The sequence below is a fragment of the Macaca fascicularis genome, chromosome 7, assembly GCF_037993035.2.
Source record: "Macaca fascicularis isolate 582-1 chromosome 7, T2T-MFA8v1.1".
In the NCBI taxonomy this organism is placed as follows: domain Eukaryota; kingdom Metazoa; phylum Chordata; class Mammalia; order Primates; family Cercopithecidae; genus Macaca; species Macaca fascicularis.
In genome coordinates this window covers 5,680,687-5,706,884 of record NC_088381.1, presented here as the reverse complement: position 1 = coordinate 5,706,884, position 26,198 = coordinate 5,680,687, and the positions used below count along the sequence as shown (strand labels likewise).

The 26,198-nt window shown below is 49.8% G+C and overlaps 1 protein-coding gene and 1 pseudogene across 1 annotated transcript; both read left to right on the top strand.

The window, feature by feature from the left end:
* On the top strand, positions 1-10,907 carry LOC123574405 (golgin subfamily A member 8A-like). Its single transcript, XM_073998434.1, is given in 18 exon segments — positions 1-54; positions 121-222; positions 275-422; positions 425-546; positions 1,400-1,438; positions 1,700-1,747; positions 1,836-1,920; positions 2,016-2,125; positions 3,163-3,249; positions 3,355-3,462; positions 3,656-3,743; positions 4,122-4,336; positions 4,603-4,703; positions 6,655-6,697; positions 6,832-6,932; positions 7,015-7,112; positions 7,203-7,358; positions 7,483-10,907. Coding segments are annotated over 18 exon segments (1,887 nt in total). The 3' UTR covers positions 7,665-10,907.
* Positions 8,351-26,198, top strand: LOC102120780 (putative golgin subfamily A member 8D; annotated as a pseudogene).

Below are 26,198 nucleotides of genomic sequence, written 5' to 3'. Positions count from 1 at the left end.
ATGAGAACAGCCACTTGTCATCAGGATTCACTGAAAGGGCCCCAGGGTGGGATGGTGGGGAGATAAAAAGCATGAGAGAAGTTGGCACAAAGGAGTTATGGGACAAAGGGTCCAAGATAGGCAGAAAAGAAAATGTTGCCAGTTGATGGGGAAGAAAGGAAGTCAGAGGGCTCTGACACTGAGGGGTACAGAACATCTCCATGTGCACTCTCATCTCTTGTAGTCAGCAACGGGTATCCTCGGAGACAGCCCTATATCATTTGTTCCCCTGAAGGAACTGGAGGTAAGAGGCTCTGGGCAGAGGTGCAGTGACCCTGCAGGCCAATCCTCCAACCTCCTCCCACAGCAGGGACTGGGTGCCCCTCTGCCAGCTGAGATAGCCCACACACACCCCAGCCCTAATGATTGTTCTCTCTACCTCTCCATGACTCCTCCTCCACCTCCTCCTCTCTGCATGTGCCTCAGAGCCCGTGCCAAGAACTACCAGCAGCTCTGGACTCAAGGTCCGTCAAAATCAGTCAACTGAAGAACACCCTCAAATCCTTGGTAAGAGTCCTGTGGGGTCTCCTGATTCCACACTGCCAATCCTGGGCTCCAGTTTCCCCTCGGGGCCCTGAAGAAAGGGGCTGGCGGACCTGGTGCCAAGGACAAATAGGGAGCTGGGGTGCTCAGGTCTCACCTGGAGGGACCCCAGAGCACGCAGCATGGCTGTTCTTTTGCTGCCCTCTTTGCCAACTCTCTCCTCTCCACACACCCCTGCTCAAGTCCTTGCTACACACGCCCTGGGGTTGTTGCCTCTTGGGGGAGTGTAAGCCTGACTGGTTGTCAGGGGCCCTGTATTTCTGCCATGGCTCAGTCCCTAATTTGCTCTTTGATTCTGGACAAGCCTCCTCTCCTTTCTGGACTCGGGTTTCCAGAGGAGGTAGTGAGTATCAAAGGTGTCTGTTAGCTCTGAGAGTCCGAGATTTAAAGGCCACCTAGAATAGGAACCTCAGGGCCAAGGGCTCCTGACTGTCCTTTTCCATCCTATATCTGCTGTGAAGAACCGTACCTGGCCCGTTCGTGCTCAGTACATGTTTATGGAATGAACGCACTTTTCTAAATCACAAGCAGGCGGAAGGGGGGGCCTTTCTCAAACTCCATCTCTAGAGGTTTATGTTCCTGTCCTCTCAAGAGATTCCAGATTCAGACTTTGAGATCTGTGGCTGTGGGTGAAAACCAACAAAGACCGGAATCCTCTGTCCTTGGGTGCTTGAGGAGGGTTTACCAGTTCGTGTTCCCATTGGGTCTGAGAACTTTGCCTTTAAAATCCATTCCTGGCCCCTGCCTACCGCTTCCTGGCCTGGGGAATAGAGTTGAGGATCCACCTTCCATCACCTTAATTTGACTCTCCCCACAGAAACAACAGAAGAAACAAGTGGAACATCAGCTGGAAGAAGTAATGTGATTTGTTTGCTCGCGACATGACGGCTGGGTTTGGGGGGCACTCAGATGTAGAGGCCCCAGTCTCATCTCGCCCACTCCCAGCCTGGGGAAGAAGGCTCACCCCTCAGATTCCACCCCATCCCCACAGGGTCCTTGATAACCTGGTCCCATGGGTGGGCCTGTCCTGGGGCAGTGGTGGCTTTCTGGGGGCATGTCTCTTGCTGTGCCATCTCTGCCTCCCCCTGGTAAGAGCTCTGTCTTCCTCTTCCTATAGGAAAAGAAGGCAAACAATGAGAAACAGAAAACTGAAAGGGAGCTAGAGGTGAGTGGAGGGTGTGAAGTTTTCTCCTGTCCTCCGGGGAATGTTTCTTTCCTTCTCTTCCAGCACTTGCTTGGCTTTTCTCCCAAAGGTTCAAATCCAGACATTGAACGTACAGAAAGGGAAACTAAGTACGGACCTGTTTCACGCGAAACGTTCGCTCAGATACTTTGAAGGTGGGAATCTGGGCGCCCTGTCATCCTTCAGCCTGGCACTTTGACAGGTCTTTAGGGGGAGATCTTTGGGCCCCATCTCAACTCTCTCATTACAGAGGAGTCCAAGGATCTGGCCGACCGCCTGCAATGTTCATCGCAGCGTAAAGGAGAGTTAGAGCAGGTTCTCTCTGCTGTCACCGCCACACAGAAGAAGAAGGCGAACCCAGTGAGTCCAACCACCTGCCCCGTCCCCTGGGAGCCCGGCTTCGCAGATGGAGGAGTGAGCCCCTAGGTCCCTTCTGCAGGATGGAGTGTCCTGCCCAGGAGGCAGCATGACCATTTCTTGCTGTTTTTGTGTGTGGTTGTTAGAGGTAGCCTGGGGCTGAGTCAGCTGCTGTGGGTGAGTTGGGGGGCGCGGTGGGGGGTGAACACTGGATGCAGAGCTTGGAGGCCAAGTACCTGCCCTGCCCTTACCTGGCTGGGGTCTTGGCCAAGTCCTAGGTGGGGTATTGGGTACTTGTTCTGTGAAGGTACAGAAGAGTACCTTTAGTATGTTACCATTTCTGTAGAGAGGAAACGTGTGTGTGTGTGTGTGTGTGTGTGCACATATTATGATAGTATACATAAAACATGTCTGCAACAGTTCAAAAAAACTCGGGAGAGAGCAACAAGGTGGCTGGGAGATACTTCCCTTCTGTACCTTCTGAGTTTTGGACTATACAAAGGTATCATCGTGTCAAAAACTGAACAAAAAATTATTTTTCCCCTTCCTATCTGTGCTTTCAACCCCAGCAAGAAAATGGGCTTAGAGAATCAGATAGACCTGGGTGTTCAAATCCCAGCTCTGCCTAAGTGATGTTAGGCAAGCATTTAACCTCAAATACTCCATGGTTTTTCATCTACGCAATAGAGGGAATCATAGTAACTGTCTCCTTTGGTGGTTGTGAGGATTAAATGGGATTGCTAGCATGGTGCCTGGTGAAACACTCCATAAAGGTTCAGACAGTGGTAGTAATAACAGTAATAACAATAGCAATATTATGTGATCTCTCTGGGCCTCTGTTAGCCAGCTGTAAATTCGATCTCTTTCCCTGTCCCTTCCAACTTTACTGAGTTCTTTTAAAAACCAGACCATGGGCTTGGAAATGCCTCGAAGTTTACTGACTGAGTTGTATACTGAGTCTAGCCCTAGCTCTTTTAAGGGGCACTGTGTGGAATGGCCCGGGCTCCCCAGATTGAAACTTCTCACTCTTCACCATCCAGTCCTCGAGCCACAGGAAAGCACGTATGGAGTGGAAGTTAGAGTGGTCCATACAGGAGCAGGCACTTCTGAAAGCACAGCTGACCCAGGTGAGGTTTTGCAGAGGGAGGGAGGGAAGGAAGATGACCCCAGGTGGCCAGGAGCAGGTGAGGACCAGTGACAGCCCTTCCTAACTTCTGTGCCCATTCTTGCAGTTGAAGGTGTCACTAAAAGAAGCCCATCTAGAGAGAGATGAATATGTTCAACATCTAAAAGGAGAGAGGGCCCGGTGGCAGCAGAGGATGAAGAAAATGTCACAGGAGGTGAGGTCTGATCCTTCAGCCCCCTGACCTTAGATGGGTCACGGAATCTTTCTGGGCATCTGTAAAATGGGAATATACAGCCAGATGTGGTCATGGGTCTGGGCTTTGTGGAGGTGGGGGAGAGAGGGAGATGGCAGCCTGTCCAGCCACCAGCCCCTCCCTCCAGGGCCCTTTCCCCCTGTGCTTTGGGCAGGTTTGCACCTTGAAGAAGGAGAAGAAGGATGACATGCGTCGGGTGGAGAAGCTGGAGAGGAGCTTGTCCAAACTCAAGAACCGGATGGGTAAGATGGGGCTGGCGTGACCTGGGAGCAGGCCTGGCATCAGAGGGCTGTGGGGGGCTTAGAATGCCCCAGGGAGGTGGGTGGATGGAAGGGCTTTGAGGCAGAAGGAAAGAGGTCTGTGCCAGGAGACGGCAAGTCTTGTCATCTGTGTGAGCCTCAGTGTCCCCATCAGCACAGAGGGCCCATTGTCAGCCACCCACAGTGCTCTCCATCTGAAAGTGGTTGGAAGATTGGCTACCATCCGGGTGCGAGGAATCATTAGCAGTGAGGCCAAGTTTGGGGAGCCTGAGAGTAGCTGTGCACCAAGAGGAGGGTGTTTTTTGTTGTTTTTTGGTTTTAGAGAATCCAGAGGCCCTTATTGTCTACTTCCTTTCTCAGCTAAACCTCTGTTCCCGGACCCCCCAGCTGTGCCCCCTGAGGAGGAGCTGCAGCACCTGAGGAAGGAACTAGAGAGGGTGTCAGCAGAGCTCCAGGCCCACGTGGAAAACCATCAACACGTAAGTCTCCTGAACCAGACACTAAAGGAGAGGCTTCAGGAGCAGGAGGAGAAGCTTCAGCAGCTGCCCGAGCCACAGAGCAGCGTCGAGGAGCTGGTGCGTTGCCCCCCTGGGCAGCCTGTCCTCCTCCCTGGCCCTCCAGGCCTTTGTTTCCCCACCTGTGAAATGGGGCAACGTAGCCCTCATGTGAAATGTTACTTCTAAAGGCACCTGTGAGCCAGAGCGCTGCTCTGGTGGCTGTGGGACAGAGGGGATGATTTTTCTAACCTGCCTCCACCCTTCCCCGTGCCGTGGGAGGCAGACACCGAGTTCTGGGGTCTCCAGTTTCAGTGGGTGGCTGCTGATTGCTTCTCTCTGTCCAGAACAACGAGAACAAGAGCGCACTGCACTTGGAGCAGCAAATAGAGGAGCTACAGGGGAAGCTGGGTGAGGTAAAGGAGACGGTAACGTCTGCCCCATCCAAGAAGGGCAGGGAGGCGGGCACCAGCCTCTGGGGAGGGGAGGTGCCAGGCCAGAGGCAGCTGCAGCCTGGGGGCAGGTTACCCCAGCACCCTCCAGGGCAGTCTTGTGACCGTTTCTTCCTTCCTGCCCTCTGACTTTTAGAGGTGGGTAGCCTTGGGCTCCTCCCAGGTCTGGACATCATCATCCCAGCTAGAGGCATAGAGCCCCCCAATCATAGGGGAAGAGGCAGTGGGATAAGAGGCTCCTTATGCCAGGCACGGTGGCTCACGCCTATAATCCCAGCACTTTGGGAGGCTGAGGCAGGAGAATTACTTGAGGTCGGAGTTCAAGATCAGCCTGGCCAACATTGTAAAATCACATCTCTACTAAAATTACAAAAAAAAAAAAAAAAAAGTAGCCTGGCATGGTGGCTCATGCCTGTAATCCCACCTACTCAGGAGGCTGAGGCCCGAGAATCACTTGAGCTCAGGAGGTGGAGGTTGCAGTGAGCTGAGATTGCACCACTGCACTCCAGCCTGGGCCACAGAGTGACACTCTGTCTCAAAACAAAACAAAAAGGCTCCTTAGATTAAAACTGGTTTCCAGCCTCAGTTCCACTGGTCACCATTCAAGTACTTTGCATCTCTAAGTCTCTGTTTCTTTAACTTCAAAAGGAAGTTAGCATTTTTCCTTACAGAGGTGCTGAGGATTAAATGAGATAATACATGGAAAGCACTAGGCCTCTTAACACGCTTAGCAGATGGTGGCTGGCTCCCACTGCTTTTCCACCAGTCTGTGGCCTACAGTTTAAATGGTGAAGGAGGGTATGAGATTTGAGGCTGAGGAAGGAGGCATGGTGTTCTAGGAAAGGGAGGCAGTCACTTAGGCCTGGAGCAAGGGGCCAGGGGCCTGGGAAGACGACAGAGCCCCACAGTGCCCTCACTACCTTATTGATGAGTCCAGAATCTGGAAGCCAGCCGCCACGTGCCCTCACACCCAGGGTCTTCCTGCAGGTGGAGCTGAAGAGCCAAAAGGCTCAGAGTCTGCAGCAGCAGCCAGACCATTACCTGGGTCACCTGCTGCAGTCTGTGGCCATCTATCAGCAGCAGGTGGCCGCCTATCAGCAGCTGACCTCTGAGAAGGAGGCGCTGCATAGGCAGTTACTGCAGCAGACCCAGCTAATGAACCAGCTGCAGCAGCAGGAAGCTTGGGGCAAAGCGGTGGCCGAGATGGCCAGCCAAAAGTTGTAGGAGACCCAGGGGAGGGAGCTGCTGAGGACGGGGCCATGAGGGGGATGACCTGGCAAACTCCGTGCCTTCTTACTCTTTCCTGGCCCCTTAGGAGCACCTGGAGGCTGCCAGGCAGCAGAATCAGCAGCTGCAGGACCAACTGAGCCTCATGGCTCTCCCTGGGGAAGGTATGGGAGACCACTCAGAGGAAGAGGACAGAGCCCCAGGAGGAAGGGGGGACTGTTAGCAGCATAGGATTGAGGAGTTGGAAGAGATCTTTAGAACAGCTGGTCATTATGCCGACCGGGTGCCTGCACTAAGTTCGGCATCAATATGGTGACCTCCTGGGAGCGGTGGGGCCACCAAGTTGCCTAAGGATGGCTGAACTGACCCAGGTCAGAAATGGAGCAGGTCAGAACTCCTACACCGACTGGTAGTGGGACTGTGCCTGGGCAGTATAGCAAGATCTTGGTTCTTAAAAATAAAAATAAAGAACAGCAGCTCATTCCTCTCTGGGGAGGGGCTGGCTCAGGGTTACACAGTGAGGGTGGAGGCAGAGGTGGGCCCACAGTACCTCCCTTATTGGGTTGTCTGAGGAGCCCTCTGGCCACCCCCCACAGGAGATGGAGGACAACATCTGTGCAGTGAGGAGGAGGAGGGACCTCGGCCCATGCCGAGCGTCCCAGAGGACCAGGAGAGCTGGGAGGCCATGGTGAGCCTGACTCCCCCCGCACCCATTTTACCACCTTCCTCTGTGGTCCCAGCCCCAGGGACTGGGGGCGAGTCTGTGATCGGGGAGCCCCAGCGGGGCCTGCGGGAAGTCATGGAGAAGCTGGAGGTGAGTGAGTGCTGGCATGGGCCAAGAAGGGCAGGGGTGGGGCAGGTCACTGCCGAGATGTGACCCCATTATTTTGGCTCCAGAGCGGCCTTATGGACCTCCTGGAGGAGCAGACAGACCTGAGGGAGCGTGTGGAGAAACTAGAAGTTCAGTTCATCCACTACTGGAGGGAGAGATGCCATCAGTGAGTGGGAGGTCAGGGCACGGCAGGGGGAGCTGCAGGGCCCTCAGAGGGGCCCCAGCGTCTGAGTCCTGTCCTCCTGCAGGAAAATTCGTCACCTTATAAATGAGCCAGGAGGCAGTGTTAAAGATGTGGCACGGGGAGGACATCATCAGGCTGGCCCAGGACAGGGAGGAGATGAAGGTAGCGTGGGCAACATCTCTGCAGGGGTGGGGTGAGGTGGGCATGAGGGGCGCCGGCAGCAGTGTGACGGCTGAGCACCCCTCCCTGCAGGTGAAGCTGCTGGCGCTGCAGGAGATGATGTTGCGGCTTATGCTGACCAGAACAACGAGCACAGCAAACTCCTGACCTCTTCCCAGAACCCTGTTGAGGAGCCCGGTCCGGGAGCCCCAGCCCCCCAGGAGACTGGGGATGCCCACAAGCATGGTGGTGAGTAGAGCCCTCAGGCGGGGCGGGCAGGCAGGAGCGGGGTGGGGGGGGGACGGGCGGGGCTTGCACTGTGCTCAGATCCCCCATTCACTGTCTCCAAATTCCCAACTCCCTCTCTCCAAAGATCTTTGTGACATGAGCCTCACCGACAGCCAGGAGCCAGCTCACGAGGCCACAGAGGGGTCTCCCCACAACAACCCTGCTGCACAGACCATCACGCAGGAGCACCAGGAGCACCCAGGCTTGGGCAGCAGCCGCTCTGTGCCGTTCTTTTGCTGGGCTTGGCTGCCGAGAAGGAAGAGATAAACATCACCGTCATCAAAGAGCTGCTCAAGACCTTTTTAAAAAAGAAAGTTACGGGGTTAATCTCCTACACAATTCATTTCCTTCATTTGAATGATTATTTGTGTTTCTAATTTATAGTTAAGTTTATTTGTAAAAAGTTAAAAAAGTGGGTCTCTGTGCCTTTCACTGAGGTTCACTCTGGCATCCTTTAGCATTTTTCTGTTTTAATTTCATAATTGTAGGTCATTAGCATGTATATTGAGTTTGCCGTTACGTGGTGGGAGTTCAAACACACAAAGACCCACTGTTTGCACAAAACTATTCTCGCTGGTTTGGAATAGGCTGCCTTGCTTTTTCAATGTTATTGCAGCATCTATGTTCATTACAGAATTCAGATAAAATTTGCTTATGTTCTGTTATTGTTTGATGTAATCTTAATCACAGTGAGCTCTTCATTAGCTCAATATGTGGTTTACCTGCAAGTGTCACTGTTGATTACTTTGTAATATGCCACCGTGAGTGTCTGGATGGAGGGAGGAGGGAAACAAAGAACAAAAGGGACTAAGATGGCGTATTTCCGGGTTCTTCATCACCAACTTTCCTGTGCCCGGGGGAAGACACAGGTCAACTGCGCAGGTGCAACCTGAAGTCCGACCAAGGAAACCGAAACCTACCTGGCCGCGCCTACCACAAGGCCCGACCCGCCCATGTCCGGCCTACTGCCCGCCCACTCCCAGGCCCAAGACATAAAGCCGCTCAGGGCAGACAGGCAGCGCGAACTTTTTCCGCGCCTCCTCATATGGGGATTCAAGAACTTCGCCCCAGAAAGCCAGAGCGACTTCCTTGGCCTCCACCTCCGGAGACCTGTGAACTTCGCCCTTTCTTCTTTCACATTGGCTAGCTAATAAAGTTTCTTTTTACTTTGCCTACTTGCCTTTTCTGTGGCGCCTGCTGTGGTGGTCGCACAAAACAAATCAGTGAGTACTGACATTAGAGTTGTTTAAAGTCCGAGAACTGGAAACAGCCTTTCCCCCATTTTCTGTGTACTGGTGATGGGAGTAATGTTTTGGGGGAGCTTTTTAAATCTCACAGAAGAGGACAGTGGCCTGCTCCGGCAGGAATGTGTGGGATACAGTGTGTTTCATTTGTTCCGGCGCCAAGAATGAGCGCTGTACTATGGCAGTTCCCTTAGGATTCGTGTGTGCTCTGGGCTCATGAAGATATTGCATCAGGAGCTGCAGCAGTTGTACTCTTCTGATGACTTAAAAAGGGATTATTTCTGAGGAATGAAAGGCTCCCATGATTGACTGTGGATGTGGAAAACCTTTCCTAGCTTAGAGAATTTGTATCTGTAATACATTTGAAAATCAGAGTTCATGTTACCTGTTTTAATCACATGACTACATGTCCCAGTACACAAAAGGGTGCTGGCTGGCATTCTTCTTAATGTATGTAGTAAAGATCATAAGAAATCCTTTACGAGTTTAAATGTCCCTGGAACAGGCATAGAGGCTCTAGTCAAGAATGAATTAAAGGAAAGCTGTGTGACACCTGGCATTCCTCTGTTCACAGAGCTTCTTTGAGGCTTGAAGATTGATTTTACCATCTAGACCTCTCTGGCTAATACCTATTCTTCAAACACCTTGGTTACTCTGACATAGGAATTTACTTCTTTTCCTTGAATGGAAAACACTTTAAAAATTAATAACAAACATTATTATAAACTAATATATGTGAGAGTACTTAGTTGAAACAAAAAGGAGTTTTAGTAGACAGTATTATACTAGCTTTGAAAATCAAGGAGAAGTTTATGCAACTTAAAATGTTTACAAACTGCAGTGCAATCTACTGTTTGTGAATGTCAGTGTATTATCAGGAAACGTGTCTGTACAATCACAGGTATATTTCCTCACAAACTTCTTTACGAAGAGTGAAATATGTTTTTGTACCTCTCGGTTTCAGTTAGGGACATATTTTGTGCAATATTTATGTGATTGTGCCTATGCATGAGGAATGAATGAATTTCAGTCACACATTCCCTAAATCATAGCTTGATGATGCTTGGGAAAGAATCAACAGTTAAAACTTCATGAGGTTCTAATGTCTGTGTTCAAAACACATCACAGTGTTAGGATGTGGGGAGATATGTACGTGTGCTCCCTGGGGTGGGGATTTCTAGTTACTAGACCATCTCCATTTTTAGCATTTGGCATCCTCATGATACTTTTATAAATATGATATTTTAACAGGAGAGCAACAATAGGATTTTACCGATGGAATAACAGATTTGCCTGCATTCACTGAAAGAGCGCAAATATTGGGTCCTTGTGACTTCAACTGACTCTTCCAAATTGTATGAATGTATCAATACATTAGATAAACCCAGGTGCAGAATGATAAAGAAAAAATGTTAGACCCAATAATGTGGCTAATTAACAGGGTCCGGTTTCTGGCCCATGGGGTTAAAATGGACTCACAGTCCTGTTCCTGCCTTTTATTCTCTGAACTTGCCGCTTTTGCATTCTCTGAGTTCAGTTTAAAGACAGTTGCTAGCATCTCTGACCAATCTGACAATACTGTGTTCCTCAGCTGCCTATGGATTAATCACACACTGGCATATTTAAGCTGAATGTCAGTCTGGAAAATAAATTTACTAGATTAACTGAAATTCCACTCTTTGTGTAGGTATTTGTCATATATTTAAGAAAAAGCTAAAAAGAATGGAAATGGTATGACAGTAACTTAAGTCTTCAAAGTGCACGCAGTCTTTTGCGATACCTCATTCAGCCAAGTATTTGTGCTCTTCCTCATTCAGTATAGGGCAGCTTTCTTTTTTTTTTTTTTTTTTTTGAGACGGAGTCTCGCTCTGTCGCCCAGGCTGGAGCGCAGTGGCCGGATCTCAGCTCACTGCAAGCTCCGCCTTCCAGGTTCACGCCATTCTCCTGCCTCAGCCTCCCGACTAGCTGGGACTACAGGCACCCGCCACCTTGCCCGGCTAGTTTTTTGTATTTTTTAGTAGAGGCGGGGTTTCACCATGTTAGCCAGGATGGTCTCGATCTCCTGACCTCGTGATCCGCCCGTCTCGGCCTCCCAAAGTGCTGGGATTACAGGCTTGAGCCACCGCGCCCGGCCTAGGGCAGCTTTCAATTTGCTTAGAGGGCAACATTGGAAGGTTACAGTTCATCAGAAACATAGAATTTTAAAATGTGAGTTCAACTGAATAAATCTGAATTTCTGTAGGAAGAATCAAAACACCTATTTAAAGATTGCAATATATAATAATCAAAGTATTTGATTAAACCTGATAGGTTTTCCAGAAATGAAAAAAAAAATCAGCTCTAAAACCAAAGCTGATTTTTAGAAAATTTGAAAACATAAACCAGACCTACCTATAATATAATTTCTCTAAAACTTTATCTTAGACATTTAAAAGTAATATAACTATTAAAAAATATAACTGCTATCTTAATGTTCTGAAATAAGTTAAAACATTTTAAAATATGAATACTGTAGTTTAATAGAAACAGTGGCAAGGAAAAGTAGAAAAAGAAATGCCAATTCCAGTCCAAAGCTTTATTTACCAAGTTTTCTTAGAATGAATTTTACCAATTTATGAATTCTTGTAAACAGAATGTATAATGGAAATACTGAAAGACTTTTGCCTAAAGTGGCATTATGGACTGCTGGTGTGATGCTACTGTAATGTAATAAATTCTTAAATTGTTGCAAAGTGCTGTTTTTGCCTTAAAATTTTGTGTGTCTTGAAAACTGTAGTATTAAAGGTATTGATAGTGTGCAAATGCTGGGCATGCTTGACATGAGATAATCGGTTTCATTTTTACAAAACTGCAATATAACTATGCAAGTGTTTATTAACAGAACAAAATAAGAAAGTTACAGGATTAAAAGAAATTATGGGGTGAAAGTTATGGGATTTAAAAATGTAAAAAAGTTGTGACAAAAAAACTTCTGCCAAAAAAGTAGAAAAAAGTTTTATGAAAAATTACCAAAACAAGTTATGAAAAAGAAGTAACAGGATTTTTTATAAAAGTCATGGGATAAAAATAAAAATGAAAAGCAGGTTCCTGTCAGCAAAGCCTGGAGAAGCGGGGCTGGAGTCTCCACGGCCACCGTGTCTCTACCATCCCTTCCCAGTCACCCCTTTACAATTAGGGTAGCAAGACAAGACCTCTGTCAATGGGGAAAGACAAACAGACCCTTTGCCACCTTGATCAGGGCTGAGTCCTTAAATTTTCGGATGACGATGATTGTTATTTAAGAGCCAGAGGCTGGTGGGGTTGGTTTGTTTGGAGGAGGCCTGATGGCCTCCTTTCTCTCACCATAGCAACTTTTCCCTCAGCAGGGCTCCCAGCTTCTTATTCAGAGAGGTAGCTGAGGCAGGACACTGGGGCTAACTGTGGACCAGGCGAGGGCACGGGCTGCGGGCGTGGCCCCCTTCCCTGGTGTACATACTGTGTCTGTGTAACATTTTGTAGATCCCAGAGGGTAGGGCCGCCCCTGTATCGGACGTAGCGGAGGTTGGAGCTGGCACATGGGGAGGAGGTTCTAATAATTATTTGTGGCTGGGAAACTTATTTATTGCTAGCATAGGACAGAGGAAGGAGGCGTGGATGGGGTTGTGACTCCCTGGTGGTGTGATCGCAGCTCACTGCAACTTCCACCTCTCATGCTCAAGTGATCCTCCCACCTCAGCCTCCCAGGTAGCTGGGAGTATAAGCATGCACTACTATGCCTGGCTAGTTTTTTAAATTTTTTTGTAGAGAAAAGGTCTTGCTATGTTGCTCATGCTGGTCTTGAACTCCTGGCCTGAAGCGATTCTCCCATCTTGACCTCCCAAAGCACTGGGATTACAGGCATGAGACATTGCTCTGGTCCATAAGGTTTTCTCTTTATTTCTGTTTTGTTTTGTTGTTGTTGTTGTTGTTGTTGTTGTTGAGAGAGTCTTGGTCTTGTTCCCAGACTGGAGTGCAGTGGTGCAATCTCAGCTCACTGCAACCTCCGCCTCCTGGTTCAAGCAATTCTCATGCCTGTAGCCTCCCGGGTTACAGGTATGAGCCACTGCACCTGGCTAATTTTTGAATATTTAGTAGAGACAGAGTTTTGCCATGTTGGCCAGATTGGTCTCCAACTCCTGGCCTCAAGCAATGCGCCCTCCTCAGCCTCCCAAAGTGCTGGGATTACATGTGTGAGCCACTGCTCCCGGCTAAGAACCCATCTCTATTTAAATAACAGAAGAAAATTCAGAATATGTGGAATACACAACACCACAGGCCAAAGTTATGTACCTCTCTGAGGTAATCTGTGTAAACAATTTGATATCTATCCTTTCAAGTTCCTACTTGCTACGCATATGTATACACATGTACACAAGTATACGTTGACACATTCCCCCTTCCCTGCTGTCGTGCTATTAGTCTTTGTTTTGTAGAAAGTGGACCAACTCTATGTTCTTTGCTGGCCTGTATTTCTCCTATTCAGTGATGTGTTACGAATATGTGTTTAAGTCAATTTATGCAACTCTTTAATACCATTTTAAAAGGTTATGATATACGATCATATGAAGGTATTACAATTTATTCCAACAGTTAACTTTTGCACGTTTAATAATTTCCATTGATTTGCCAGGGTGAACATTCTCATGTCACGGCTAAATCCTTTCGTATGGACATCCTTAATTATTCTCTTAAGTTAAACGTTTAAATAAACTTGCTAGATTAGTCTCATTTCTTAAAAAGTTCTTAATTCATAGTTTATATGTAACATTGTAGTTTTATATGTACTTGCAAATAGCTATAGTTCCTGTAAAAAAAAAAGTGATAAAATTAAACTTTAACATATGCCAAAAATATTTTGACTTAGCGCTTCATTAAGTGCATGATTACAGTCTCTATATCTTTTGATTTACCTTTCTATCTTTACAATTTTCAGCCGAGACACTTAGAGGTCCCATAGTAAATTAAGGTTTTCTTTTTTTAATAATCTCCATCTTTCTTAATTTGGTGAGTCACAATAAGTTATTTTGGGGTTGTTGAAAGCTGTGGCTCTGTTCTAAATTTGAGCCCAGAAATCATGCCACTTACAAAATATGCTTTGTCTTCCAACATCAGAGTGTCCGGTAGAAGGTGACAATTCTTGGAACTTAAAAAATCTAAAACAGGACAGGAACAGAATCTGGAAAATATTTCTGTTTCTGATAATATGGCTGAGTAGGTGCTCTGCAAACCCTCTCTCATAAAATAGACATGGGGAAGTAGCCCCTGTTATCAAGGTATGTGTGCATGTGTTCAATAAAAAGTTTCAAACCTAAAAAAAGTTGAGATAATTAATATTGCCCTACATATACACATCATCAACAATTTTTCATTCATGGCATGGCCAGCTTTTTGTTTGTTTTTTAAAGGTGGGGTTTTGCTGTGTTTGCCCAGGCTGGAGTGCAGTGGCATTATCTTGGCTCACTGCAACTTCTGCCTCCCGGGTTCAAGCAGTCCTCCTGCCTCAGCCTCCCGAGTAGCTGGGATTACAGGTGCCCGGCACCACATCCGGATAATTTTTGTATTTTTACTAGAGATGGGGATTCACCACGTTGGCCAGCCTGGTCTTGGACTCCTGACCTCAGGTCATCAGCCTGCCTTGGCCTCCCAAAGTGCTGGGATTACAGACATGAGCCACTGCACCTGGCCACAGCCAGCTTTGTTTCATTTATATTCCCACTTCATTTATATAAATTCCTTCTTCCTCTGAATTATTTTGAAGTAAAACCTAAAACCTATAAACATCATATCTTTTTTTTTTTTTTTTTTTTTTTTGAGACGGAGTCTTGCTCTGTCGCCCAGGCTGGAGTGCAGTGGCGCTATCTTAGCTCACTGCAAGCTCCGCCTCCCGGGTTTACGCCATTCTCCTGTCTCAGCCTCCCGAGTAGCTGGGACTACATGCGCCGCCACCACGCCCAGCTAGTTTTTTGTATTTTTAGTAGAGATGGGGTTTCACCGTGTTAGCCAGGATGGTCTCGATTTCTTGACCTCGTGATCTGCCCGTCTCGGCCTCCCAAAGTGCTGGGATTACAGGCTTGAGCCACCGCGCCCGGCCCATCATATCATTTTTTAATTACCGTGTATGTATCTGTAGAAGACAAATAATTTTTAAAAATAAATATATTCGCAATGCCATTAAATACCAAAAAAGTAATACATTCCGGAAATAGCCATAAATCTAGAGTTCACATGTTCTTGACTTACTCATAAGTGATTTTTTCTAGGTTATCTATTTCAATCAGATACCTGTTTGCTCATATTTACATTCCTAACTGAACAATGTCTTAAACTGACAGAAAATGCAGGTGATCTTATGACCAAATGCCTCATGCAAGGAAAAAACTTGAAACTGCAAGAGGAGTCCCTCCAAATATAGAAAGGACCAGTATTTTAAGAGAGATGTTAACTAAAATGTGGCAATGTAAGGAGCAGAGCAGGAAGAACCTTTCTGTCAGAAACTTACAACAAGTCAATTTCATAGTTCCTTTCCGTGGTCCTTCCACAACCACCTCTGGCATCTGTTTTCTCTACAATGGCGGTAACAATAGTAGCTATTTCAGAGCAGGAAAAGGCTTAGAGCAGTGCTAGAAGAGGGTCCTGGCTATATAAAGTTCAGTTGTTTGTATATTGTAACAAACCTACAATTTTTTTTTAATTGGCTGTTAATAATAGATTTCTTTTGGAAAAGTAGCAGCCTCCAGTCCAGGGAACACCTGCAGTTCCCACTAAGTGAACATTGGTGTCTGCTAACCTTTGCCTCTGTTTCTCTCAATAACATACTGTCAAGCTGTTCCTTGATTTAGCAGTTTTATTTACTTTTCCTTTTTTTTTCCTTTCCCTTTTCCTGAGATACAGTCCCTCTCTGTTTCCCAGTCTGGAGTGCAGCAGCGCCATCGTGGCTCACTGCCACCTCCACCCCGGTCTCAAGCAATCCTCCTCCATCAGCCTTCACAGTAGCTGGGACTACCCCCCGGGCCCACCACGCTCTGCTCATCATTGTGGTTTTTGTTTTTCCGTTGAAACCGGGTTTGGGGCCAGACTCAGTGACTCATGCCTGCAATACCAGCACCCCCGAAGGCCAAGGCCGGTGGATCACCCGAGGGGAGGAGGTGGAGACCAACAGCCCGAGCAATGTGGAGGATCCCAGCCTCTACCAATAAAAAATAAAAAACTAACCGGGCATGGTGGCTCACGCCTGCAATCTCAGTCAGTCAAGAGGCTGAGGCAAGAGAACCACCCAAACCCAGGAGGCAGAGGCCGCGGGGAGCGGAGGCCCCGCCACTGCACTCCAGCCTGGGCAACAAGAGCGAAACTCCGCCTCAAGAATGAAAAAAAGAGAGACCAGGTTTCCCCTTGTTGCCCGGACCGGTCTGGAACTCTTAGACTCAAGCGATCCGCCACGCTCAGCCCTCCAAAGACCTGGGATCCCAAGCGTGAGCCACCACGCCAGGCCGATCTATTCCTGTCTGATTAATAAACTGGGCCTTAGGGACTGGCTCAGGCCTGCAATCCCAGCACCAGGGGAGGCCGAGGCGGGCAGATAACCTGAGGTCAGAACATTGAGACCAGCCTGAGCAACATGGAGAAACCCCATCTCTTAACAACAACAACAAAAATACATAGATACATAATTAGCCGGGCGGGGTGGCTCACGCCTGCAATCCCAGCCACTCGGGAGGCTGTGGCAGGAGAACCACCCAAACCCTGGAGGCGGAGGCTGCGGGGAACCGAGACCCTGCCACTGCACTCCATCCTGGGCAACAAGAGCGAAGCTCCCTCTCAAAACAAAAACAAAAACAAAAACAAAACAAAACAAAACAAAAACAGAGACTCAATTTCACCATGGTGCCCAGGACGGCCTTAACTCCTAGGCTCAAGCGATCCGCCCCGCTTGGCAGTCCAAAGTCCTGGGATCACAAGCGTGAGCCGCCGTGCCAGGACGATCTGTTCCTTTCTGATTAATAAATTGTGTCTTGTGCGCTGGCTCATGCCTGCGATCCCAGCATCCCGGGAGGCCGAGGCGGGTGGATAACCTGAGGTCGGGAGTTTGAGACCAGCCTGACCAACATGGAGAAACTTCGTCTGTGCCAAAAAAAAAAAAAAAAAAAAAGAACGAAATTAGCCAGGTGTGGTGGTTCATGCCTGCAATCCCAGCCACTGGGGAGGCTGAGGCAGGAGAACCACCCAAACCCGGGAGGTGGAGGCCGCGGGGAGCCCAGACCATGACATCGCACTCCAGCCTGAGCAACAAGAGCGAAACTTCGCCTCAAAACAAACAAAACAGACCTAATTTCACCATGTTGCCCAGGCCAGTCTGGAACTCCTAGGCTCAAGCGATCTGCTGTGCTCAGCCATCCTACATCTGGGATCAAAAGCGTGAGCCACCACACCAGGCCGATCACGCCTATTAAGTAATCCCAGCACTTTGGGAGGCCTCAGTGGGTGGATCACCTGAGGTCAGGAGTTTGGAGACCAGCCTGGCCAACGTGATGAAACCCCGTCTCTACCAAAAATATTTAAAAATTAGCCGAGTGTGTGGCGGGCACCTGTAATCCCAGCTACTCAGGAGGATGAGGCAGGAGAATTGCTTGAATCTGGGAGGCGGAGGTTGCAGTGAGCCGGGATAGCGCCACTGCACCCAGCCTGGGTGACAGAGTGAGACTCCGTCTCTAAAATAAAATAAAATAAAATAAATTGGACTGTGGGCGCTGGCTCACGCTTGCATCCGCAGCACCCCCGGAGGCCAAGGCGGGCGGGTAACCTGAGGTTGGGAGTTTGAGACCAGCCTGACCAACAGGGAGAAACCCCTTATGTATCAAAAAAAAAAAAAAAAAAAAAAAGAAAGAAAGAAAATTTAGCAGGCTATGCTGGCTCCCGCCTGCGATCTCAGCCACTTGGTAGGCCGAGGCAGGAGAACCACCCAAACCCAAGAAGCAGAGGCCACAGGGAGCTGAGACCGAGCCACTGCACTCCAGCCTGGGCAACAAGAGCGAAACTCCGCCTCAAAAACAAAAACAAAACAAACAAAAAAAGGGAGACCCGGTTTCACCATGTTGCCCAGGCTCAAGCGTCCATAGCGCTTGGCCATCCAAAGTCCTGGGATCACAAGCGTGAGCCACCACGCCAGGCCAATCTATTCCTTTCCGATTAGTAAATTGGGCCTTAGGCACTGGCTCACGCCTGCAATCCCAGCAGCCTCGGAGGCTGGGGAGGGCAGATAACTTGAGGTCGGTAGTTTGAGACCAGCCTGATGAACATGGGGAAACCCTATCTCCACCAAAAAAAAATAAAAATAAAAAATACAAAACGAGCCCGGCATGGTGGCTCACATGCAATGCCAGCCACTCAGGAGGCTGAGGCAGGAGAACCACCCAAACCCGGGAGGCAGAGGCAGGATGAGCCCAGACCTCGCCATTGCCCTCCAGCCTGGGCAACAAGACCGAATCTCTGCCTCCAAAAAAAAAAAAAAAAAAAAGTGACCGGGTTTCACCATCGTGCCCGGCCTGCCCAGGCCGGTCTGGAACTCCTAGGCTCAAGGGATCTGCTGCGCTCGGTCGTTGAAAGTCCTGGAATCACAAGCGTGAACCACCACACCAGGCCGATCTATTATTCCTTTCTGATTAAAAAATTGGGTGGTGCACGGTGGTCCACGCCTGTAATCCCAACACCTGGGGAGGCCAAGGCCAGCGGATAACCTGAGGTCGGGAGTTTGATACCAGCTTGATGTACATGGAGAAACCCCTCTCCACCAAAAAATAAATAAATTAATTAATTAAAATACAAACTGAGCCAAGCATGGTGGCTCACGCCTGCAATCCCAGCCACTCAGGAGGCTGAGGCAGGAGAACCACCCAAACGTGGGAGGCTGAGGCCATGGGCAGCCGAGACCCCACCACTGCACTGCAGCCTGGGCAACAAGAGCTAAACTCACCTCGGGGGAAAAAAAATAGAGACCAAGTTTCACATGGTGCCCAGGCCAGTCTGGAACTCCTGGGCTAAGAGCATCCTCCCTGGGATTATCTTAAAGTGTAGTTGGAAAAAGTAAACTAGCCCCAAAAACTTTTTGCAAAGCCTCATGTATAGGTGTTCCTAAATGATAACATTGTGTTGCTTATTTTAAATATTTTGAAGTTTATAAAACCAATTTAGTTGCTTAACTATTTTGACATTTATAAAACTGGTAGCATGAAATTTTTTGAAATATTTAACAACACACAGTATTTCTTGTAAACTTCATCCACACTCATGTATGGAGCGGTAGTTAACCCATTTTCACTGCTGTGTAGTATTGCATTGAATAAACTTTCCACAATTGATCTACTTTTTCCCATTCTTCCCGTCACTCAACTCCCTGGATTCCTTCTATAATCTCTGAAAAACTGTATTTCCCAAAGATGGCACAACAATATTCCTCATAACCATGTGCTCTTCTCTTTGTGACATTGCCACTATCCCATCAGGAAGTGGAGTTTAATTTCCCTCTCCTTGAATCTAGATGGGCTTGCGACTGCTTCAACCAATAGAGCATTGCAGAAGTGACGCTGTGTGACTTCTGAGACTAGGCCATAAGTCTTATGATAACGCAGTTTCCACATTGTTCACCAGAACACTCATGCTCTGAGTGACCATGAGTCACCATGTAAAAAGTCCAACTACCCCAGGGCCACCATACAGAAAGGGAAACTGAGTACGGACCTGTTTCACATGAAACGTTCTCTCAGATACTTTGAAGGTGGGAATCTGGGCACCCTGTCATCCTTCAACCTGACACTTTGACAGGTCTTTAGGGAGGGTCCTTTGGGCCCCATCTGAACTCTCTCATTACAGAGGAGTCCAAGGATCTGGCTGGCCGCCTGCAACATTCATTGCAGCATAGAGGAGAGTTACAGCGGGCTCTCTCTGCTGTCACCGCCACACAGAAGAAGGTGGACAGAGTGAGTCCAACCACCCGCCCTGTGCCCTGGGAGCCCGGCTTCGCAGATGGAGGAGTGAGCCTAAGGGTCCCTTCTGCAGGATGGAGTGGCCTGCCCAGGAGGCAGCATGGCCTTGTCTTGTTGCTTTTGTGTCTGGTTGTTAGAGGCAGCCTGGGGCTGAGTCAGCTGCTGTGGGTGAGTTGAGGGGCGCGTTGGGGGGTGAGCACTGGATGCAGAGCTTGGAGGCCAAGTGCCTGCCCTGCCCTTACCTGGCTGGGGTCTTGGCCAAGTTCTAGGTGGGGTATTGGGTACTTGTTCTGTGAAGGTACAGAAGAGTACCTTTAGTATGTTACCATTTCTGTAGAGAGGAAACGTGTGTGTGTGTGTCTGTGTGTGCACATATTATGATAGTATACATAAAACATGTCTGCAACCGTTCATAAAAAAACTCGGGAGAGAGCAACAGGGTGGCTGGGAGATACTTCCCTTCTGTACCTTCTGAGTTTTGGACTATGCAAAGGTATCATCGTTTCAAAAACTGAACGAAAGATTAATTTTCCCCTTCCTATCTGTACCCCCAACTCCAGCAAAAAAATGGGCTTAGAGGCTGGACGCGGTGGCTCAAGCCTGTAATCCCAGCACTTTGGGAGGCCGAGACGGGTGGATCACGAGGTCAGGAGATCGAGACCATCCTGGCTAACCCGGTGAAACCCCTTCTCTACTAAAAAATACAAAAAACTAGCCGGGCGAGGTGGTGGGCGCCTGTAGTCCCAGCTACTCGGGAGGCTGAGGCAGGAGTATGGTGTAAACCCGGGAGGCGGAGCTTGCAGTGAGCTGAGATCCGGCCACTGCACTCCAGCCTGGGCGACAGAGCGAGACTCCGCCTCAAAAAAAAAAAAAAAAAAAAAAAAAAATGGGCTTAGAGAATCAGATAGACCTGGGTGTTCAAATCCCAGCTCTGCCTACGTGGTGTTAGGCAAGCATTTAACCTCAAATACTCCATGTTTTTTCATCTACACAATAGAGGGAATCGTAGTAACTGTCTCCTGTGGTGGTTGTGAGGAGTAAATGGGATTGCTAGCGTGGTGCCTGGTGAAGCACTCCATAAAGGTTCAGACAGTGGTAGTAATAACAGTAATAACAATAGCAGTATTATCTGATCTCTCTGGGCCTCTGTTAGGCAGCTGTAAATTCCATCTCATTCCCTGTCCCTTCCAAGTTTATTGAGTTCTTTTAAAAACCAGACCATGGGCTCGGAAGTGCGTTGATCTTTATTGACTGAGTTGTATATTGAGCCTAGCCCTAGCCCTTTTAAGGGGCACTGTGTGGAATGGCCCAGGCTCTCCAGATGGAAACTTCTCATTCTTCACCATCCAGTTCTCAAGCCGCAGTCAAGCACTTACTGAGTGGCAGTTAGAGCAGTCCATACAGGAGAAGGCACGGCTGAAAGCACAGCTGACACAGGTGGGGTTTTGCAGAGGGAGGGATGTGGAAGGAAGATGACCCCAGGTGGCCAGGAGCAGGTGAGGACCAGTGACAGCCCTTCCTAACTTCTGTGCCCATTCTTGCAGTTGAAAGAGTCGCTTAAACAAGTCCAGCTAGAGAGAGATGAATATGCTCAACATATAAAAGAGAGAGTCTGGTGGCAGCAGAGGATGAGGAAAATGTCGCAGGAGGTGAGGTCTGACCCTTCAGCACCCCCATCTTAGATAGGTCACTGGATCTTTCTGGGCATCTGTAAAATGGGAACAGTACAGCCAGAGGTGGTCATGGGTCTGGGCTTTGTGGAGGTGGGGACAGAGAGGGAGATGGCAGCCACCAGCCCCTCTCTCCAAGGCCCTTTCCCCCTGTGCTTTGGGCAGGTTTGCACATTGAAGAAGGAGAAGAAGGATGACATGCGTCGGGTAGAGAAGCTGGAGAGGAGCTTGTCCAAACTCAAGAACCGGATGGGTAAGATGGGGCTGGCGTGACCTGGGAGCAGGCCTGGCATCAGAGGGCTGTGGGGGGCTTAGAATGCCCCAGGGAGGTGGGTGGATGGAAGAGCTTTGAGGCAGAGGGAAAGAGGTCTGTGCCAGGAGACGGCAACTCTTGTCATCTCCATTACCCCCAGTGTCCCCATCAGCAAAGAGGGCCCATTGTCAGCCACCCACAGTGCTCTCCATCTGAAAGTGGTTGGAAGATTGGCTACCATCCAGGTGCAAGGAATCATTAGCAGTGAGGCCAGGTTTGGGGAGGCTGAGAGGAGCTGTGCACCAAGAGGAGGGGTTTTTGTTTTGGACAAGCCAGAGGCCCTTATTGTCTGCTTCCTTTCTCAGCTAAACCCCTGCCCCCGGAGCGCCCAGCAGTGCCCGCTGAGGAGGAGCTGCAGCACCTGAGGAAGGAACTAGAGAGGGTGTCAGCAGAGCTCCAGGCCCACGTGGAAAACCATCAGCACGTAAGTCTCCTGAACCAGGCACTAAAGGAGAGGCTTGGGAGGCAGGAGGAGAAGCTTCAGCAGCTGCCCGAGCCACAGAGCGGCGTCGAGGAGCTGGTGCGTTGCCCCCCTGGGCAGCCTGTCCTCCTCCCTGGCCCTCCAGGCCTTTGTTTCCCCACCTGTAAAATGGGGCAACGTAGCCCTCATGTGAAATGTTACTTCTAAATGCACCTGTGAGCCAGAGCCCTGCTCTGGTGGCTGTGGGACAGAGGGGATGATTTTTCTAACCTGCCTCCACCCTTCCCCGTGCCGTGGGAGGCAGACACCGAGTTCTGGGGTCTCCAGTTTCAGTGGGTGGCTGCTGATTGCTTCTCTCTGTCCAGAACAACGAGAACAAGAGCGCACTGCATTTGGAGCAGCAAATAGAGGAGCTACAGGAGAAGCTGGATGAGGTAAAGGAGACGGTAACCTCTGCCCCATCCAAGAAGGGCTGGGAGGCGGGCACCAGCCTCTGGGGAGGGGAGGTGCCAGGCCAAAGGCAGCTCCAGCCTGGGGGCAGGTGACACCAGCACCCTCCAGGACAGTCCCGTGACTGTTTCTTGCTTCCTGTCCCCTGACTTTTAGAGGTGGGTAGCCCTGGGCTCCTCCCAGGTCTGGACATCATCATCCCAGCTAGAGGCATAGAGCCCCCCAATCATAGGTGAACAGACAGTGGGATAAGAGGCTCCTTATGCCAGGCACGGTGGCTCACGCCTATAATCCCAGCACTTTGGGAGGCTCAAGCAGGAGAATCACTTGAGGTCGGGAGTTTGAGATCAGCCTGGCCCACATGGTAAAACTTCATCTCTACTAAAATGACCAAAAAAAAAAAAAAAAAAATAGCCAGGCATGGTGGTGCATGGCTGTAATCCCACCTATTCAGGAGGCTGAGGCATGAGAATCACTTGAGCCCAGGAGGTGGAGGTTGCAGTGAGCTGAGACTGCACCACTGCACTCTAGCCTGTGCCACAGAGTGACACTCTGTCTCAAAACAAAACAAAAAGGCTCCTTAGATTAAAACTGGATTCCAGCCTCGGTTCCACTGGTCACCATTCAAGTACTTTGCATCTCTAAGTCTCTGTTTCTTTAACTTCAAAAGGAAGTTAGCATTTTCCTTACAGAGGGGCTGAGGATTAAATGAGATAATACATGGAAAGCGTTAGGCCTATAGCACACTTAGCACATAGTGGTTGGCTCCCACTGTTTTTCCATCAGTCGGTGGCCTGCAGTTTAAATGGTAAGAAAAGGGTATGCCATTTGAGGATGGGGAAAAAGGCATGGGGTTCTAGGAAAGGGAGGCAGTCACTGAGACCTGGAGCAAGGGGCCCAGGTCCTGGGAAGACAACAGAGCCCCACAGTGCCCTCACTACCCTATTAATGGTCCCAGAATCTGGAAGCCAGCCGCCACGTGCCCTCATATCCAGGGTCTTCCTGCGGGTGGAGCTGAAGAGCCAAGAGGCTCAGAGTCTGCAGCAGCAGCCAGACCATTACCTGGGTCACCTGCAGCAGTCCGTGGCCACCTATCAGCAGCAGGTGGCCGCCTATCAGCAGCTGACCTCTGAGAAGGAGGCGCTGCACAGGCAGTTACTGCAGCAGACCCAGCTAATGAACCAGCTGCAGCAACAGGAAGCTTGGGGCAAAGCGGTGGCCGAGATGGCCCGCCAAAAGTTACAGGAGACCCGGGGAGGGAGCTGCTGAAGACGGGGCCATGAGGGGGACGACCTGGCAAACTCCGTGCCTTGTCACTCTTTCCTGGCCCCTTAGGAGCACCTGGAGGCTGCCAGGCAGCAGAATCAGCAGCTAACGGCCCAGCTGCGCCTCACGGCTCTCCCTGGGGAAGGTACGGGAGGCCACTCAGAGGAAGAGGACAGAGCCCCAGGAGGAAGGGGGGACTGTTAGCAGCACAGGATTGAGGAGTTGGAAGAGACCTTTAGAACAGCTGGTCATTATGCTGACCGGGTGCCTGCACTAAGTTCGGCATCAATATGGCGACCTCCTGGGAGTGGTGGGGCCACCAAGTTGCCTAAGGATGGCTGAACTGGCCCAGGTCAGAAATGGAGCAGGTCAGAATTCCTGCACTGACCAGTAGTGGGACTGTGCCTGGGCGGTGTAGCAAGATCTTGGGTCTTAAAAGGAAAAATAAAGAACAGTAGCTCATTCCTCTCTGGGAGGGGCTGGCTCAGGGTTACCCAGTGAGGGTGGAGGCAGAGGTGGGCCCACAGTACCTGCCTTGTTGGGTTGTCTGAGGACACCTCTGGCCACTCCCCACAGGAGATGGAGGAGGACATCTGGACAGTGAGGAGGAGGAGGGACCTCGGCCCATGCCGAGCGTCCCAGAGGACCAGGAGAGCTGGGAGGCCATGGTGAGCCTGACTCCCCCCGCACCCATTTTACCACCTTCCTCTGTGGTCCCTGCAAGACCCCTTTATGCTCTTACTTTCCCTGCCTTCTGATTTCTCTGCGCCCTCATCCCTTCCGGGAGCCAGTGGTCAGACCCCATTTCCCCTGTGACCAACAGGTGCACACTCTGAGGCCCCAAGGAAAGGGGCTGCGCTCCACCTCTCTGCCCCATTTGTTCTGTGTATGCCCCTAAAAGAATGCTCAGGTCTTGCCCTCTGGTGCCATTTTTCAAATCCGCTGGAGCCAGTGCCCAGGAGGAGCAGGCACGGTTATCAGAGCAGGTGAAAGAGCAGAGGGTGTGCTGCCAGCACCTGGCTCACCCGGTGGTCTTGTCCCAGAAGGAGTCAGAGGCAGCGGTCCCAGCCCCAGGGACTGGGGGTGAGTCTGTGAGTGGGGAGACCCCCTGGACCCTGCAGGAAGTCATGGAGAAGCTGTCCTATACCAGGACTCACTTTCGGCTTCCCCATGACTTGAAAGTGCCACCTGAGGGCAGGTCGCTGTCGAGATGTGACCCCATTACTTTGGCTCCAGAGCGGGCGTATGGACCACCTGGAGGAGAAGGCGGACCTGAGGGAGCAGGTGGAGAAACAAGAACTTTGATTCATCCAGTACTGGAGAGAGAGATGCCCTCAGTGAGTGGGAGGCCAGGGCACCGCAGGGGGAGCTACAGGGCCCTAGGAGGGGCCCCAGCGTCTGAGCCCTGTCCTCCTGCAGGAACGTTTATCACTTTGTAACAGAGCCAGGGGCCAGTGGCAAAGATGCGGCAATGGGAGGAGGACATCATCAGGCTGGCCCAGGACAGGGAGGAGATGAAGGTAGCGTGTGCAACATCTCTGTGGGGGTGGGCGTAGGCGTGAGGGTGGGCGCCGGCAGCGGCGTGACAGCTGAGCACTCCTCCCTCCAGGTGAAGCTGTTGGCGCTGCAGGAGATGCTGTTGCAACTTGTGGCGACTACAACAAGGGGCACCACAAATTCCTGGCCACTGCCCAGAACCCTGCTGATGAGCCCGGTCCAGGAGCCCCAGCCCCCCAGGAGCTTGGGGCTGCCGACAAGCATGGTGGTGAGTAGAGCCCTCAGGCGGGGCGGGCAGGCAGGAGCAGGGGGTGCTGGCGCTGCACTCAGATCCCCACCTCCAACTCTCCAAAGATCTTTGTGACATGAGCCTCACCGACAGCGTGGAGCCAGCGCACGGAGAGGCCACGGAGGGTTCTCCGCACCACAACCATTCTGCACAGCCCACGTGCAGGAGCACTAGGAGCACCCAGGCTTGGCCGGCAACCGCTCTGTGCCATTCTTTTGCTGGGTTTGGCTGCAGAGAAGAAGGAGATAAACATCACCATCATCAAAGAGCTGCTCAAGAAATTTTTTAAAAAGAAACAAACTTGTGGGGTTAATCTCCTACACAATTCATTTACTTCATTTGCATGTTAGAGCTACTCATGATGATTTGTGTTTCTAATTTATATTTTATTCGTAAGAAGTTAAAAGAGAGTGGGTCTCTGTGGCTTTCACTGATGTTCATTCTAGTTAGCATTTTTCTTTTTTAATTTCATAATTATAGGTCATTAGCATGCATATCGAGTTTGGCCTTACATGGTGGGAGTTCAAACACATGAAGACCCACTGTTTGCACAGAACTATTCTCACTGGTTTGGCACAGGCTGCCATGCTTTTTAAATGTTATTACAGCATGTATGTTCATTACAGAATTCAGATAAAATTTCTTTATATTGCGCTA